The 16,912-nt window shown below is 44.0% G+C and overlaps 1 protein-coding gene across 1 annotated transcript in view; it reads right to left on the reverse strand.

The window, feature by feature from the left end:
• The window catches only part of LOC126094427 (uncharacterized), a 304,150-nt gene that overhangs the window by 184,625 nt on the left and 102,613 nt on the right, over window positions 1-16,912 (reverse strand). The window contains exon 3 of the mRNA XM_049908795.1: window positions 6,546-6,861. Coding sequence (XP_049764752.1) covers window positions 6,546-6,861 — 316 coding nt within the window. The remainder of the gene's footprint in view (window positions 1-6,545; window positions 6,862-16,912) is intronic.

The raw sequence follows: 16,912 nt of genomic DNA on the forward strand, positions 1-16,912 counted from the left end.
TTTTCCATTTGTTGCAATGTGCAGCACTTTTTTTTTCAATAAGAAACACCGCTTCTGTCTTTTATTTCAACAAACCTGTGCATTGAGGTAGCAACACAGTTTACACCATGCGATGTGCAGCTTTCGGCGAGAGCCAGTGGATCGAAACATGTTACTGTCGGTATAATACGTGACACAGACCTGAAATTCATGGTAGAAAAACAAAATGTGTGGATGTGTACGCAGCTGTAGTCATACACTGCTTCAAAAATCGTGTCCTTGTGATTGACAATCTGTGGGATATGGTCCTCCTACAGTACATGATATGAAACTTTACAATTGTTTGTGCAAGTAATCGCCGGCCACATACTCCTGTGGAAAATGGTTCAAATGGCTCTGAACACTATGGGACTTAACTGCTAAGGTCATCAGTCCCCTAGAACTTAGAACTACTTAAACCTAACTAACCTAAGGACATCACACACATCCATGCCCGAGACAGGATTCGAACCTGCGACCGTAGCGGCCGCGCGGTTCCAGACTGTAGCGCCTTTAACCGCTTGCCCACCACGGCCTGCTACTCCAGTGGATCGATACCTGTATATTTATTGGGATCGCCACATATGCTCAATGTCAGCATGCAGATGGTATTTGTTTTTGATATATTGAAAGAGAGGAATATGGTAATATCTTATCGAGTTCTCTCCTTGTGAAGTTAGTGAAGTTTTTGTAGTTGAAGTTTTTCTGTGTTGGATGGTACAAAATAACGATGACAGAGAGACTGTTTGGCTGACAGACATTAATGCATCCTGACGGATGCAGAATTCCGTTGGACTGCAGTACCTGTATGTAGTTAGGAAATACACCACAACACAGTAGCAAAATCCTTGTCCTTCTTCCAGTTCCCATATGATGTGGAGTCTTCCTAATTTTCCCAATAAGAAACCACATAGCAACTGCTCAAACTGTCTTTTCCACTACTCGTGTTGCTGGAGAAAGCTTCACTTGGAGCTAACTTTAGACGTTGTACATGGTTGGTGGAGCTATGACAACATCTTCCCATTTCCACCATGTGGTCAAAACATGGTCCTGTTGCATTCACTCAGATCACCCTTTTTCTCCATGGGATGCAGAAGGTGGTAGATATGGCTTCCAGCTAGTTCTGACTTAAATTGGAATGACAACATTGACAAAGCTGCAGGAAGGACGGGGTAGGGACTGAGGAACAGTTACAAGATGCAGAGAGACCACGCTGGAGTTTTAAGTTTTGCTGTGTGGGATCCTAAGCCGATAGATTCGAAAAACGTGACTCGTTCCAAATCGCAGACAGATTTTCTACCGAAAAGTGTAACACTATAGATCTGAGAAGTCAGTGTACTGGTCATAGGATTTTGTACATTTCTTACAACTTCAATCTAGCACTGCATTTTTTAAGTGATTACTCACATAGCACACCATCTACTGTACATGATCATTCTCAATCCACCATCATCCCCCCATGCCTATAACCCATGGACATATTGTAGAACCTCTGTTACACAGTCTACATGGTAGTGAGATAGAATGGGTTACAAATACTGTTTGATAGCGTAGGAAATATGTAGCAGTGGCATGAGGGAGTTGCAAATATCGGCTTAAGGGGGGGTAGGATGTCAAACGGGCCGACTTGGAGCAGCAAAGGCATCACAGGACATTTTAATATCCAGTGTCTAGACTTTTTCAAATAAATTCATAAAAAATTCCTGGCCAACAATGCCAAACGATCATTTAATTTTTTTTTCATCCGAATAACTTTCCAAATTCGGTGAAGAGGGTGATTCTGTTAAGAGCCTATACCGCTGTCGATGTGCACCCTCATTTTCGGTCTGTTAATACACAGCATGCGATCACCATCTATATTCAGTGTCATGATACTGGTGTGCAAGTCAACTTCATTCCGATGTCATGATATTGGTGTGCAAGACCACTTCATTCAGAAGCAATACCATATTTATATTTATAAGGCATGTATAGTTTTTAACATGGGTATTGTTAGCGATACTTGTGTGTGCCTATGAAACCCACGTCGTTATTTATGCAGAGTGACAGTAACACGGTCGTTGAGATGGTGTCTTTAATAGTCAGTCGCTTATTAGACGATTATGTCTCTCTTCCTAAGGCACACTGGAATTACTTGCACGAAAAACGGAGCATGTCCATCGATCGTGGATTTTGGTTCAGTATTGTTTGGTGTCACCAGCATTCAGTTACTGGCGAAGTATTATACTTAACAGGAGATGTGATCAGCAGACTTATAAAGTGTATGGTGGAATGTGTTATGACATGAGCAAAGAAAATGACTATGTCCGGTCATAAGGGAGGTATGGATTTGATGTGGAAAACTGCGATTTCAACGCATTGATAGCTTTAAGGGGGATGAAAGATTTTAGGTGAAAACTTATGCCCATTCATAAGAATAATATAGATATTGATACTTTCAGAGCCACAGTCGTCGGGACAAGGTATTTCCAATACTCCCCTAACTGTCGAATGTCACAAGATTGGCGCTACAATCGAAATATTAAATTTTAATTCCACTGATAAATATGTGGCTGTTTTCTTAGGATGATTCTGCCGAACGTGCGGCTGCATGGCGAGATAGCCGGTGATCAGAACGAATTGACATTTCCAGCCTAAAACGTGAACCATCGCTGAGCTTCCAAAGCAGTCACGCATCGTACAACAGTGCCGTCTTCTGGTTTGGTCTCCACGGAAAATTGAGAGGATTCAATTTGGCGAGTGCTGGTGCTGGACATGTTGATAACATAATAATTCCAACCACTCTGGTCATCCTGGACACCCTCCACGAACGGCAGTTCTATCCAGCATGCCGAGTCTGGCTGCAGACTAGTGGAAAACGCTGAGACGCACACACCACAGTGGCAAATAGCCGTTTGTGACATATGGCTACGAACACTGCATGTGGACATTGAGACATGAGTGCATGGGATGTGTGAGTGTTTCAGCAATCTCCAACATTTAGCCATGAGAAGTACTACTACAGACTGGATCGTGTTTTTAAGTGTGTTGTGTTTAGTGCATCTCAATACATCACAGTGGACTCCGTCTTGTAGTGGTATTTGTTGTTGTTGTCTCTATCCTATCACACATTAGGCCCTTACTCATCCTTCTGAATGTGGCAGAAAGAACCAACTTAGGAATTCCATAACCCTTTAGAAACCCAATCGCAACGTGAAATTCCCGATTGATCAACTTATTGTTTCAGATAGTGATATTGCGAGTATGCACCTGTCCAGGCCCACCTACAAATTGTTTAAGGGCATCGCATGCAACTAAGCTGAATTGGACTTTCTACGAAATGACCTAACTGTGCCATTATCCACCAATAGGAGGCAAGGGGAAAAATATGGAAGGGGAAAGAGTAGCGTTTGGAAACCAGGCAGATGCAGGATCGAATCCTGCCAAATATACCAGTCGTAGTCTCCACCAATAAGATGCAAGGAAGTTAATTAATCAGTCACTCTGATAGAGTAAGAGAATATTTTCAAGACATCCACCACTGGGAGGTTTGCTAGATATTCACTACTTTGTTTGGGATGAAGGCGGGGTTACTCTGAAAGATGAGATGGTACCTACTTCTTCTCGAATGTCTGTGTTCCATCCACTACAGGTTCCCATAGCGATGGAAGTGTGAGAACAAAGAGATGCACTGACTACCAACACTATGGTGAGAGGACGAGGGGAAGGCGATGGAAGGGAGGAGGAGTGCAGAGGACATCTTGATCTGTGTGTGTCTGCATATGTTGGTTCACACAAACAGGAAGCATTCACTTCAGAGGGAGGGAGGGAGGGAGGGAACATGTAATTCACAGGTATCAATATCAGAGGGTTGCTACCAGCTGAAGCTTTTTTTGTTCGGGGGATTTTCATGACTTCTGTTCCACGCACTGCACAAGCCAGCACTGGGTGCGGGCCTGTATCCCTGCCTGCCTGTGTGGGAATTTGTGAGGCGGCTGGCACATGGTGTGGCCCAGTGGATGGCTCATCCTTCACGACTCAAAATTTTTAACAGTGTAATGAGTGTTTCATGATGACGTTCCTTACCTGACCAGAAAAAAAGCACTGCAATTGTATAAATATTCCAGACTGCTTTGTCACCCTCAAAATGTTTCAATAAACAATATTCCATACATACAGTTTCATAACAAATTCTTTAAATAAATAAATGAATTATATACCAGTCACTTTTATCCCTTTATGCACTGGTGTTGCTGCTCGCAGTAAGCTTTCAGTTGCCTGAGACTGCAGTCAAGTGTACAAGTTGCATTTTGTGTGAGTGTGTGTGGTGTGTGTGTGTGTCATCTATTGTTGATGAAGGCATTAATAGCCAAAAGCTTTAATTGTGAGAGTCTTTTCGTTGTCCCTATCTGCAACTCAGCAACTCTGCTATATGAAGAGCAGCAACTTTCCTTTTCATAATATTGTTATCCCATAATTGTTAAAATAAACAATGTTCCACACATTGTATTGTCTATCAGATATTGTTTAAACAATATTCCATACATTGCCATCGATTTCCTGCAACATTCTTTAAATAAATAATGAAACTACATTGCATACACTGCCTTGTATCCTATAAACATTTTAAATAAACAATATTCCACACGTTGCCTTGTCTACCAGAAATAGTTTAAACAATATTCTACACAGTGCAATCGATTTCCCATCAAATAGCCAGTCAACTGAGTCTTTTTCCCACCGATTTCCATGTGGGGGAGGGGAGGGGTGAATGGGGTGGGAGGGGAGGGGTTAATTAATTTATCCATTTATGTAATTAGACATATGGTGGATAGAATGGGAGTGGGGGCTATTCGAATAACTCAGGCCTGAAAGTGTGCTTGTAGCAGTAAGGGTGAGAGGGGGTGGAGGTTTCTAGATGGGTGGGTGAGGTGGAGGGGGACAGGTGTGGGGGGAGGGGGCTTCTTGGAAGGACGGCATGTTCCCAAGGGTCATAAATCAACCCTCAGGGAGTGTAAACCACTTAGCAGAACAATAGGTTAAGGGGACATGGAGAGGTCATAAATCAATCAGCTGTCACAATTTTGATTAATTTGCATTTCAGTTTGATATCAAAAGTGGGGTATTGCTTCCCTTTCATGCAGTTAAACTCATAAATGCAATCTGGTTTCTGTACAAGTTGTGAATAATCGTTCGCTCGCTGTATTTTATCCCTGCTACCTTCAAAACTGTAAAATGTGCAATCCAGTCAACAGTGCCAAACCTTTTTTAAGAAAAGTGTACTCTTACAGGAATCGGCGAAATGCAACAAGTAATGAGGCTAATGAGGAAGGGACGCTACAACAGTAGTATGTGGATAAGCTGAGAACTTGCTTCTTATGGGAGGCATGCTAGGGTGGACCACTTTAGTAGCGATGACCAGTGTGTCCAGATGGCGCAGAGGTCAGTGCATCCGCTTAGTAAGCAGGAGACTTGAGTTCGAATCCCAGTTTGGCACAAATTTTCAACTTTCTCCACTGATTTAATCCATGCCTCTGGAAGCTTATGGCATTCATTCCTTTGTGTCTTGAAGACATAAACAGATGCTATGAACATCAATTCGCCTTTCTTTAATCTGTCTTCGAAGATAAACTGTAGGGCCAGTTTTGCCGGGAATGTTCCCACATTTCTCTGGAATCTAAACTCGCCTTTACCAGGACCAGCCTCTACCAGTTCTTTCATGTTACTGTAAATAATTCGTGTTAGTATTTCGCAACCATGACTTCTTAAACTGAGCTTTCGATAACACTCTTACCTGTTAGCACTTGCCTTTTTTTGAATTGTAATACTCTTGTTGGGATTTGAGGGTACTTAGCATGTCTCATTCATCTCGCATAGCAGGTGGGATAGTTTTGTCATAGATGACTGTTTCTGAGGGATTGTCTCATACTACAGGGGCCTTGTCTTTGAATGATCTGTCATATTGTTCTTGCAGCATCTCATCTTCATTTACTACCTTTTCCCCTTCAAGAGGGAGAAAATGAAGATGAAATGTAATCTATTCATTTTACTTGTACTAACCTAGTTAAGTAGCGTAAATAAGAGGAATTTGGCAGTATTACTAATCCATCGCCACATGGCTTCCCTAGCGCAGTGTCATCAAGTTCTTCATCTCTGATTAGAAGGAAGGAAGATAAGAGTTTAACTCCCCATTGACTGTGCACTCGCCGCAGATGGAATACAAACTCAGATTAGGAAAGGATGGAGAAATCGGCCATGCCCTTGCAGAGGAACCATCCCAGCACTTACCTCGAGCGATTTAGGGAAATCATGGAAAATCCGTATCTGAATGGCTGGATGGGGATTTGAACTTTCGTGCTACTGGGGAGAGTCCTGTAAGCTAACCATTGCCCTAGCCACATCGCTCTGTACCAGTATGATATGTAACGACAGCATGGCAGAAAACGTACACACTAAGTATCAACAGTTAAGGTGAGGAACTGTTCTCATTAGTGTTAAGGTACATGCATATGATCACAAAAGTGCCAATGTATCAGCAAACCGCTTACGATGACGAGATGAGCTGGTAGAGGATGTTGCGGTTGGTCATCATGACGCCCTTGGGCAGACCAGTCGTCCCCGAGGAGCACATGATGAAGGCCACGTGTTCCAGCCAGTCCGGCTCGTCTGCGGCCGCCACTTCCTCCAGGTCGACGTTACCGGCGCTGTCCAGCGGCACGTCGCGACGCTCCAGCCAGCGACAGACGTCGTTGATGTCGACCACTTCGAAATCCGGGCAAACGGAGCGGATGTTGGACGCTGCGGTCTCCTCCGCTAGGATGAGTTTCGGCTGCATTGTATCCCGAACCAGAGTCTTCAGGTCGTCTGCACAAATTATGTACAAAGGTGGTCACTATCCGTGAGAGGGGGCGACCCGTAATGCAGGCCTTAACAGATGAACAGAATGCTTGCTGTGGTTTCGGCAGAGTACAATTAATTGTTATTGCTCATTCAAATGGTTCAAATGGCTCTGAGCACTATGCGACTCAACATCTTAGGTCATAAGTCCCCTCGAATTTAGAACTACTTAAACCTAACTAACGTAAGGACATCACACACACCCATGCCCGAGGCAGGATTCGAACCTGCGACCGTAGCAGTCCCGCGGTTCCGAACTGCAGCGCCAGACCGCTAGACCACCGCGGCCGGCGTTATTGCTCATTTCTAATGTCTCAAAATTAGATAAACAGAGAGATGTAAAACAACACTAACTCACTAAGAGCATTAAAATTTTACAGAAGAAAATCCGTGCTTACGACAATGTCCATACTGCCACCGTCAGGAAAGTAGCTGACTGTCGAATACACTAATGAATAATACAGATATAAACTTTATAGCGGCGATCACAGCGACCAAATACTACTCATGTGATCATAGTCCCAGAGATAAATGATAAATGGGTCCAGGTTTACCCTTGGCCATCAGGCGAACGCAGGTATTGAAAATGCCCTCCCAGATTTTTGTGCTTGGGACCCCTGCTGCCTCACTACCAGCTAACTCGGATACTGTTCAACACAGAACGTTTTTTTCCACAATAGACCACCAACTCCCATGAGTAGGGAAATAAAGATATGACCCTCCTCACGCTTTGGTAAGTTCTAATCACGCTTCTCCATTAACATTCAGAAAATTCTTATTTCCACACCTCCTTTCATGATTTAGTGTCAGTAGTTTGAAGTTTAGGATGAAATTCGCGTCTGTCTACGTAAGAATTGGTGCTTGTTCGTTAGGCTGTATTCTGTAACAGTAGATTTCACTAGATATGTGCACTTTCTGTACCGACAATAATAATTTGTACCAGATCTTATGGGACCAAACTGCCTATGCTTACACACTACTTAATCTAGCTTAAACTAACTTACGCTATGGACAACACACACACCCATGCCCGAGGGAGGACTCGAACCTCCCACGGGGGCAGCGGCGCGGACCGTGACAAGGCGCCCTAGACCACGCGGCTACCCAGCGCGGCTTCTGTACCGATAATATTCGGTAGAGCTGTGAAACAGTTTGAATAGGATAATGCCACAGTCACATGGAATATTCTAAAACTGCTACGAATCAGAAGCCATGACTATCCCTTAAAGGCTACATCATCTCTTTCGTTACCTAAGGTGGTCGAAAAACGGTTTGAATCACGTGAATGTATCAGAATTATCCAGTTTTTATACTTATCCATTACGGATATTTTAGAACCGTGACTGTATATTGAATGAAAATAAGTTATACAGAACTGCAACCAGTCACGTTTTTGAATAATAATGTTTTATTCCATGAACCGGTTTTCGAACCGTTTCAGGTTCATCTTCAGATGGTTTCGGGAACTTACATCATTACTGGTAGTAGCATAATGCTGGGTGCTGGCTCTATGGCAGAAAGATGGATCACACTTTAATGTATCGCCATGACTATAGCTTATCTGTCGATATGGATGTAAATTTACTTTTTTCTTACTGCGACAGTATAGGCGGCTTTTTTCGGTTAGTGTCCATCTGTCTGCCTCCATTTTGATGTCCAGAACACTTTGACACAAACTATATTACTTTACACTTTGACAGCGACACTTTTCCAGCATCCAGCATGCGTTTTACAACTGTTGCTTGTAACAAAGATCTTGACAGAAAGATATATCATAGGCCTACTTTGTACAGAGATGTAATTTGTTGTTATTTACATGTATTAAAGTCGATATAAGGGCAAGTATTTTAATCGGAATGGCGATAACATGAGAGCACAAGATAAATATATTAATAAATTACTACAAGAACAAACTTATTTATTTATAAATTTATCTTGTGCTCTCATGTTATCGCCATTCTGATTAAAATACTTGCCCTGTAGCAGATGGAACGAAGATATTCAAGAAGAAGTAGGTAGCATTTGTTGTGTGCCTCACTTGCCCCTCCTTTCTCCTGAACAAAGCAACAGAAAAAATAGAAGACTGTGGATGTCTTGGAAACATTCCCTCGCTATACTAGATTGACTGACTATAACTGGTATATGTGGTGGAAAATTCTGGGATCGAAGATACTGACACAGATAGGTCGTTTGGCAGGAAGTCTGTTACTTTGGAGATAGCTGAGAATTTAAACTTTCAGCTCAGTTATGCCATATCCTACAGAATCTGTGGAGGGATTGGACAGGTATATGCACACAATACCACTACCGCAAATAATAAATTGATCAATCGGGAATTTGACGATGCGTTTGGTTTTTTAAAGCACTATAATATTCCTAAGTTGATTCTCTCTGCTGCATTCGGAAGGAGGAGGAGGGCTTAGTGCGTGAATGGATAGTCAACAACAAATACCTCTGCAAGACAGACTCCATTCTAAAGTAATGAGCGGAACACTTAAACCGCGATCCTCTCCGTAGCAGTAGTTGTCATAGTTAGCTGTCGGAGGTCACTTAAAACTTCCGTAGACCACCACGATGCATTGGTCACGTTGGTAGCTGCTCACCCATCTTCCGGTATTCGCACAGCTGCCTCAGGGGCTGGAGAGCGTATCACTGTAGCCTCCCAGCCATCAACCAATCAGTTTACATGGGGGGGATAAATTTCCTGATCAAACCCTCGAATATTCGCTCTTCTCACGCAACACACACTTCCGCTCCTGTCTACCTGTACACTAGCTAGTTCACTGTCCAGCTATCCAGAGGGCGCTGCCAGGGCTTCCGCCAGGATTTGTCCCCACGGCTGCGGGCGTGTGCCAACTAGCCGGCCAGCCAGAACCCACTACTCGCACAGCCTTAAGCCAGAAATGTCCATTCGTTCTGGTCACTGGCTACCTCCGCCACGCACACGGATGGCAGGCAGCGTCGTCATAGGAAACCAGCCACATACACTCCTGGAAATTGAAATAAGAACACCGTGAATTCATTGTCCCAGGAAGGGGAAGCTTTATTGACACATTCCTGGGGTCAGATACATCACATGATCACACTGACAGAACCACAGGCACATAGACACAGGCAACAGAGCATGCACAATGTCGGCACTAGTACAGTGTATATCCACCTTTCGCAGCAATGCAGGCTGCTATTCTCCCATGGAGACGATCGTAGACATGCTGGATGTAGTCCTGTGGAATGGCTTGCCATGCCATTTCCACCTGGCGCCTCAGTTGGACCAGCGTTCGTGCTGGACGTGCGGACCGCGTGAGACGACGCTTCATCCAGTCCCAAACATGCTCAATGGGGGACAGATCCGGAGATCTTGCTGGCCAGGGTAGTTGACTTACACCTTCTAGAGCACGTTCGGTGGCACGGGATACATGCGGACGTGCATTGTCCTGTTGGAACAGCAAGTTCCCTTGCCGGTCTAGGAATGGTAGAACGATGGGTTCGATGACGGTTTGGATGTACCGTGCACTATTCAGTGTCCCCTCGACGATCACCAGTGGTGTACGGCCAGTGTAGGAGATCGCTCCCCACACCATGATGCCGGGTGTTGGCCCTGTGTGCCTCGGTCGTATGCAGTCCTGATTGTGGCGCTCACCTGCACGGCGCCAAACACGCATACGACCATCATTGGCACCAAGGCAGAAGCGACTCTCATCGCTTAAGACGACACGTCTCCATTCGTCCCTCCATTCACGCCTCTCGCGACACCACTGGAGGCTGGCTGCACGATGTTGGGGCGTGAGCGGAAGACGGCCTAACGGTGTGCGGGACCGTAGCCCAGCTTCATGGAGACGGTTGCGAATGGTCCTCGCCGATACCCCAGGAGCAACAGTGTCCCTAATTTGCTGGGAAGTGGCGGTGCGGTCCCCTACGGCACTGCGTAGGATGCTACGGTCTTGGCGTGCATCCGTGCGTCGCTGCGGTCCGGTCCCAGGTCGACAGGCACGTGCACCTTCCGCCGACCACTGGCGACAACATCGATGTACTGTGGAGACCTCACACCCCACGTGTTGAGCAATTCGGCGGTACGTCCACCCGGCCTCCCGCATGCCCACTATACGCCCTCGCTCAAAGTCCGTCAACTGCACATACGGTTCACGTCCACGCTGTCGCGGCATGCTACCAGTGTTAAAGACTGCGATGGAGCTCCGTATGCCACGGCAAACTGGCTGACACTGACGGCGGCGGTGCACAAATGCTGCGCAGCTAGCGCCATTCGACGGCCAACACCGCGGTTCCTGGTGTGTCCGCTGTGCCGTGCGTGTGATCATTGCTTGTACAGCCCTCTCGCAGTGTCCGGAGCAAGTATGGTGGGTCTGACACACCGGTGTCAATGTGTTCTTTTTTCCATTTCCAGGAGTGTATTTATTAATGTAATTACAATTAAATACTACGATTACAGCCCATCCTGGTGACATTCGACACTGAGCGAAGTATCGGAAATGACTCCTTCTGACAACTGTGGCTCTGGAAATATCAGTTGCCCACGTAACTCTATATCCTTCTTATAGCTGGACATAATTTTCTCCCATCCAGTGGTACGTCTCTGATATCAAATTGAAAGGCTAATTAATAAACTGGTCATGAGAGTCACTTTGTATAGTGAGCAATTTTTTTCCAGCTGTCGGATTAGACTGACCATATACTTCAAACAGGAATCCCTGGAGGGACCACGATGACCTTTCTGCGGACCACTACTGAGAGCTCACATTTGAAGCAGACCCCAGAAGGATTTTACCGCCGCCAACATACATTTCACATCAGCACCACGAACTTAAGACACGAGTAATTAGAGGTCCTAAGGAGGCATACAGGTAGTATGTTTCCCTCACCCTATCTGCGAGTAAAATATTTTTTTTAGTCGTCTTCTGACTAGTTACATGTGGCCCACCAGGAATTCATCTCAGAGTAACATTTGCAACCTCCGTCCCCAATTATTAGCTGGATCTATTCCAATGTCTGTCTTCCTCTACAGTTTTTGCCCTCTACAGCACCCTCTACTGCCATGGAAGTCATTTCGCCGGCTGGTGTGGCCGTGCGGTTAAAGGCGCTTCAGTCTGGAACCGCGTGCCCGCAGGTTCGAATCCTGCCACGGGCATGGCTGTGTGTGATGTCCTTAGGTTAGTTAGGTTTAAGTAGTTCTAAGTTCTAGGGCACTGATGACCTCAGCAGTTGAGTCTCATAGTGCTCAGAGCCATTTGAACCATTTTTTTTTTTTTGAAGTCATTTCCTGATGTCTTAACAGATGTCCTATCATCCTGTCCCTTATCCTTGTCAGTCCACATATTCCTTTCCTCTCCGATTCTGTGCAGAACCTCCTCATTTCTTACCTTATGAGTCCACCTAAGTTTCAACGTTCGTCTATAGCAGCGCATCCAAACTGCTTCTATTCTCTTCTGTTCCGGCTTTCCCACGGTCTATGTTTCACTACCATACCATGCTGTGCTCCAAACGTACATTCTCAGAATTTTCTTCCTCAAGCTAAGGCCTGTGTCTGATACTAGTCGACTTCTCCTGGCCAGGAATGCCCTTTTTGTCAGTGCTAGTCCGCTTTTGATGTCCTCATTGCTCCATCTGTCATTGGTTATTTTGTTGCCTAGGTAGCAGAATTCCTTAACTTTATTTACTTCGTGACCATCAGTCCTGATGTTGAGTTTCTCGCTGTTCTCATTTCTACCACTGCTCATTACCTTCGCCTTTCTCAATCCATTCTCTCTACTCATTAGACTGTTCATTCCGTTCAGCAGATCCTGTAATTCTTCTTCACTTTCACTCAGGATAGCAATGTCATCAGGGAATCGTATCATCGATATTCTTTCAACTTGAATTTTAATTCTGTTCCAGAACCTTTCTTTTATTTCCATACGTGCTTCTTCGATGTGCAGATTGAGCTGTAGGGTCGAAAGACTACATTCTTGGCATAAATCCTTTCTTATCCGAGCACTTTATTCTTGGTCGTCCACTCTTATTATTCCTTCTAGGCTCTTTCACATGTTGTATATTACCCGTCTCTCCCTATAGCTTACTCCTATGACTCTCAGACTTTTGAACATCTTTTACATTCCAGAATGAGATTTTCACTCTGCAGCGGAGTGTGCGCTGATATGAAACTTCCTGGCAGATTAAAACTGTGTGCCGGACTGAGACTCGAACTCGGGACCTTTGACTTTCGCGGGCAACTGCTTTACCAACTGACCTACCCAAGCACGACTCGCGCCTCGTAATCACAGCTTTACTTCTGCCAGTAATCGTCTCCTACCTTCCAAACTTTACAGAAGCTCTCCTGCGAACCTCGCAGAACTAGCACTCCTGAAAGAAAGGATATTGCGGAGACATGGCTTAGCCACAGCCTGGGGGATGTTTCCAGAATGAAATTTTCACTCTGTCGCGGAGTGTGCGCTGATATGAAACTTCCTGGCAGATTAAAACTGTGTGCCGGACCGAGACTCGAGACGCGAAAGGCAAAGCTCCCGAGTTTGAGTCTCGGTCCGGCACACAGTTTTAATCTGCCAGGAAGTTTCATATCAGCGCACACTCCGCTGCAGAGTGAAAATCTCATTCTGGAAACATCCCTCGGGCTGTCGCTAAGCCATGTCTCCACAATATCTTTTCTTTCAGGAGTGCCAGTTCTGCAAGGTTCGCAGGAGAGCTTCTGTAAAGTTTGGAAGGTAGGAGACGAGGTACTGGCAGAAGTAAAGCTGTGATGACAGGGCGCGAGTCGTGCTCAGTTGGTAGAGCACTTGCCCGCGAAAGGCAAAGGTCCCGAGTTCGAGTCTCGGTCCGGCACACAGTTTTAATCTGCCAGGAAGTTTCATTTTTTACATTGTAGAACGCTTCTTCCAGGTAGTCAAATCCTATGAACGTGTCCTGATTTTTCTTTAGTCTTGCTTCCATTATCAATCACAATGTCAGAATTGCCTTTCTGGTGCCTTTACCTTCCCTAAAGTCATACTGATCTTCATCTAACACAACCTCCATTTTCTTTTTTATTCTTCCTTATATTATTCTTACCAGCAAATTGGATGCATGAGATGTTAACCTGATTGTGTGATAATTCTCGCACTTGTCAGCTGTTCTAATCTTCGGAATTGTGTGGTTGATATTTCCGAAGTTCAGATGGCATGTCGACAGATTCATACATCCTACATACCAACGTGAATAGTCGTTTTGTTGCTACTTCCCGCGATGACTGATTGAATGTTCTCCATCCATTCTGCCTTATTTGATCTTAACTCCTCCAAAGCTCTCTTAAATTCTGATTCTAATACTGTATTCCATATCTCCTCTAAATCACCTTCTGTTTCTTCATCTATCACATAAGACAAATCTTCCCCCTCATAGATACTTTCAATGTATTCTTTCCACCTATTCGCTCTCTCCTCTGCATTTAACAATGGAATTCCCATTGCACTCTTAATGTTCCCACACAAACTTTTAATTTAACTGAAGGCTGTTTTGACTTGCCTGTAAGCCGAGTCAGTGTTTCTGACAATTTCTTTTTCGATTTCTTCACATTTTTCATGCAGCCATTTCGTCTTAGTTTCCCTGCACTTTCTATTCATTTCGTTCCTCAGTGACTTGTATTTGTGTATTCTTGAATTTTCCTTAACATATTTGTACTTACTTCTTTCATCGATCAACTGAAGTATTTCTTCTCTTACTCATTGTTTCTTCGCAGCTACCTTCTTTGGACATATGTTTTTCTTTCCAACTTCTGTGGTTGCCTTTTAAAAGATATCCATTCCTCTTCAACCGTACTGCCTGTAAGCTATTTCTTATTGCTTTATTTATTGCCTTAGAGAACTTCAAGCATATGTCGTCATTCCGTAGTACTTCCGTATCCCATGTCTTTGCGTATTGATTCTTCCTGACTAATCTCTTATACACCAGCCTACTTTTCATCACTACTACAGTGTTATCTGAGTCTATATCTTTCCCTGAGTATGCCTTACAATCTCGTACCTGATTTCAGAATCTCTGACCATGATGTAGCCAAACTGGAATCTTCCCATATCACCTGGCGTTTTCCAAGTGTGCCTCCTCCTCTTGTGATTCTTGAACAGAGTATTCGCTATTACTAGCTGAAATTTATTACAGAACTCAATTAGTCTTTCTCCTCTCTCATTTCTTTTCTCAAGCTCATATTCTTCTGCAACCTTTTCTTCTACTCCTTCCTCTACAACTACATTCTAGTCCCCCACGACTATTAGATTTTCATCTCTATTTGTGTACTGTATTACCCTTTTAGTATCCTCATATACTTTCTCTATCTCTTCATCTTCCGCTTGCAACAAATATATGTAAAGATGAACTATCATTATCGGTGTTGCTTTGCTGTTGATTCTGAAAAGAACGACCCAACCACTGAACTGTTCACAGTAACACACTACCTGTCCTACCCTCCTATTCATAAAAAATCCTACTCCCATTGTACCATTTTCTGCCGCTGTTGATGTTACTGTATACTCATCTGACCAGAAATCCTTGTCTTCTTTCCAGTTCGCTTCTCTGACCCTTACCATATCCAAACTGAGGCTTTGCATTTCCCTTTTCATATTTTCTAGATTCCTTATCATGTTCAAGTTTCTGATATTCCACGTCCCTACTCGTCGAACGTTATCCTTTCGTTGATTATTCAATCTTTTTCTCATGGTAACCTCCCCCTTGGCAGTCCCGGAGATCCGAATGGGGGACTATTCCGGAATCTTTTGCCAATGGAGAGATCATCATGACACTTTTTCAATTACATGTCCCTTGTCCTGTGCATACACATTACGTGTCATTAATGGAGTGGTTTCCATTGCCTTCTGCATCCACATGCCGTTGAACATTGCTTATTCTTCCATCTTTAGGGGCAGTTTCCCACCCCAAAAGACAAGAGAGTGCCCTGAATCATTCTCCGCTCCTCTGCCCTCTTTGACAAGGCTGGTGGCAGAGTGAGGGTAACTTCTTGTGCTGGAAGTCTTCGGCCACCAACGCTAATTATTATTCAAAAATTAAGCGGTGGCGGGCTTCGAACCTGGGACTGAGGACGTTTTGATTGCTAATCAAAGACGCCACCCCTAGATAATGGGTGGAATAGGAAAGTCAATCACTAGTAGTGGTACAGGGTTCCCTCGACTGCACAAAGTATGATGGCTTCCGAACTAAGCAAACAGATGTAAATGAAAGTTTAGTCTACCTATGAAACGTCCCCTTAGAAAAATTAATGAATTACTGTGCTGATAAACCTCTTACATTATTTGATTTTCAAACAGCTGAGCAGAGCTGAACGTACTCAGACATTTCGCTCTTTACCTATTCTGATCAACACTAAACTGACAATCAATATTTTTAGCGCAACGCAACTTTTCAATAATTTCTACAAAAGAATGGCCCTGACTAACAATAACCTATACCTTTCATGAATCACTTACCTCACAAAAATCTTCGTTACTCGAACTACTGCAATACAGCGAGCGCCACTATTGCCAGCTAAATAAAAGATTCCAACTTCTGAAGGCACTAACTACTGATAGGCATAGTTAACAAACGAAAGATTTTGATAGAGAACAAACAATGTATTTACCTTAATAGTGTTCAAAAGTCATTATATATATATATATATATATATATATATATATATATATATATATATATATCAGTTCATGACATCCAGTCTTACAAATTTACTGTCTCTGTCCAGATCATCCGCTCTCAAAACTCCGCCATCTCTCTCCCCACATCCACCACTGCTGGCGGCTCACCTCCAACTGCGCAACGCTACGCACTGTTAACATCCAGCTGGCCAACATTACAATAGCAAACAACAATGCAAACCAGCCACAGACTGCACACAGCACAGCCAGTGATTTTCATACAGAGCGCTACGTGGCGGTGGCGTTACCAATATAAGAACCTAAACAGCCTACTTACACCTATTAACACGTCACTCCATCCATTGATGGGCATACAAACCTCATGGAAGAATATT

Source organism: Schistocerca cancellata, chromosome 8 (genome assembly GCF_023864275.1).
Source record: "Schistocerca cancellata isolate TAMUIC-IGC-003103 chromosome 8, iqSchCanc2.1, whole genome shotgun sequence".
NCBI classification, from domain to species: domain Eukaryota; kingdom Metazoa; phylum Arthropoda; class Insecta; order Orthoptera; family Acrididae; genus Schistocerca; species Schistocerca cancellata.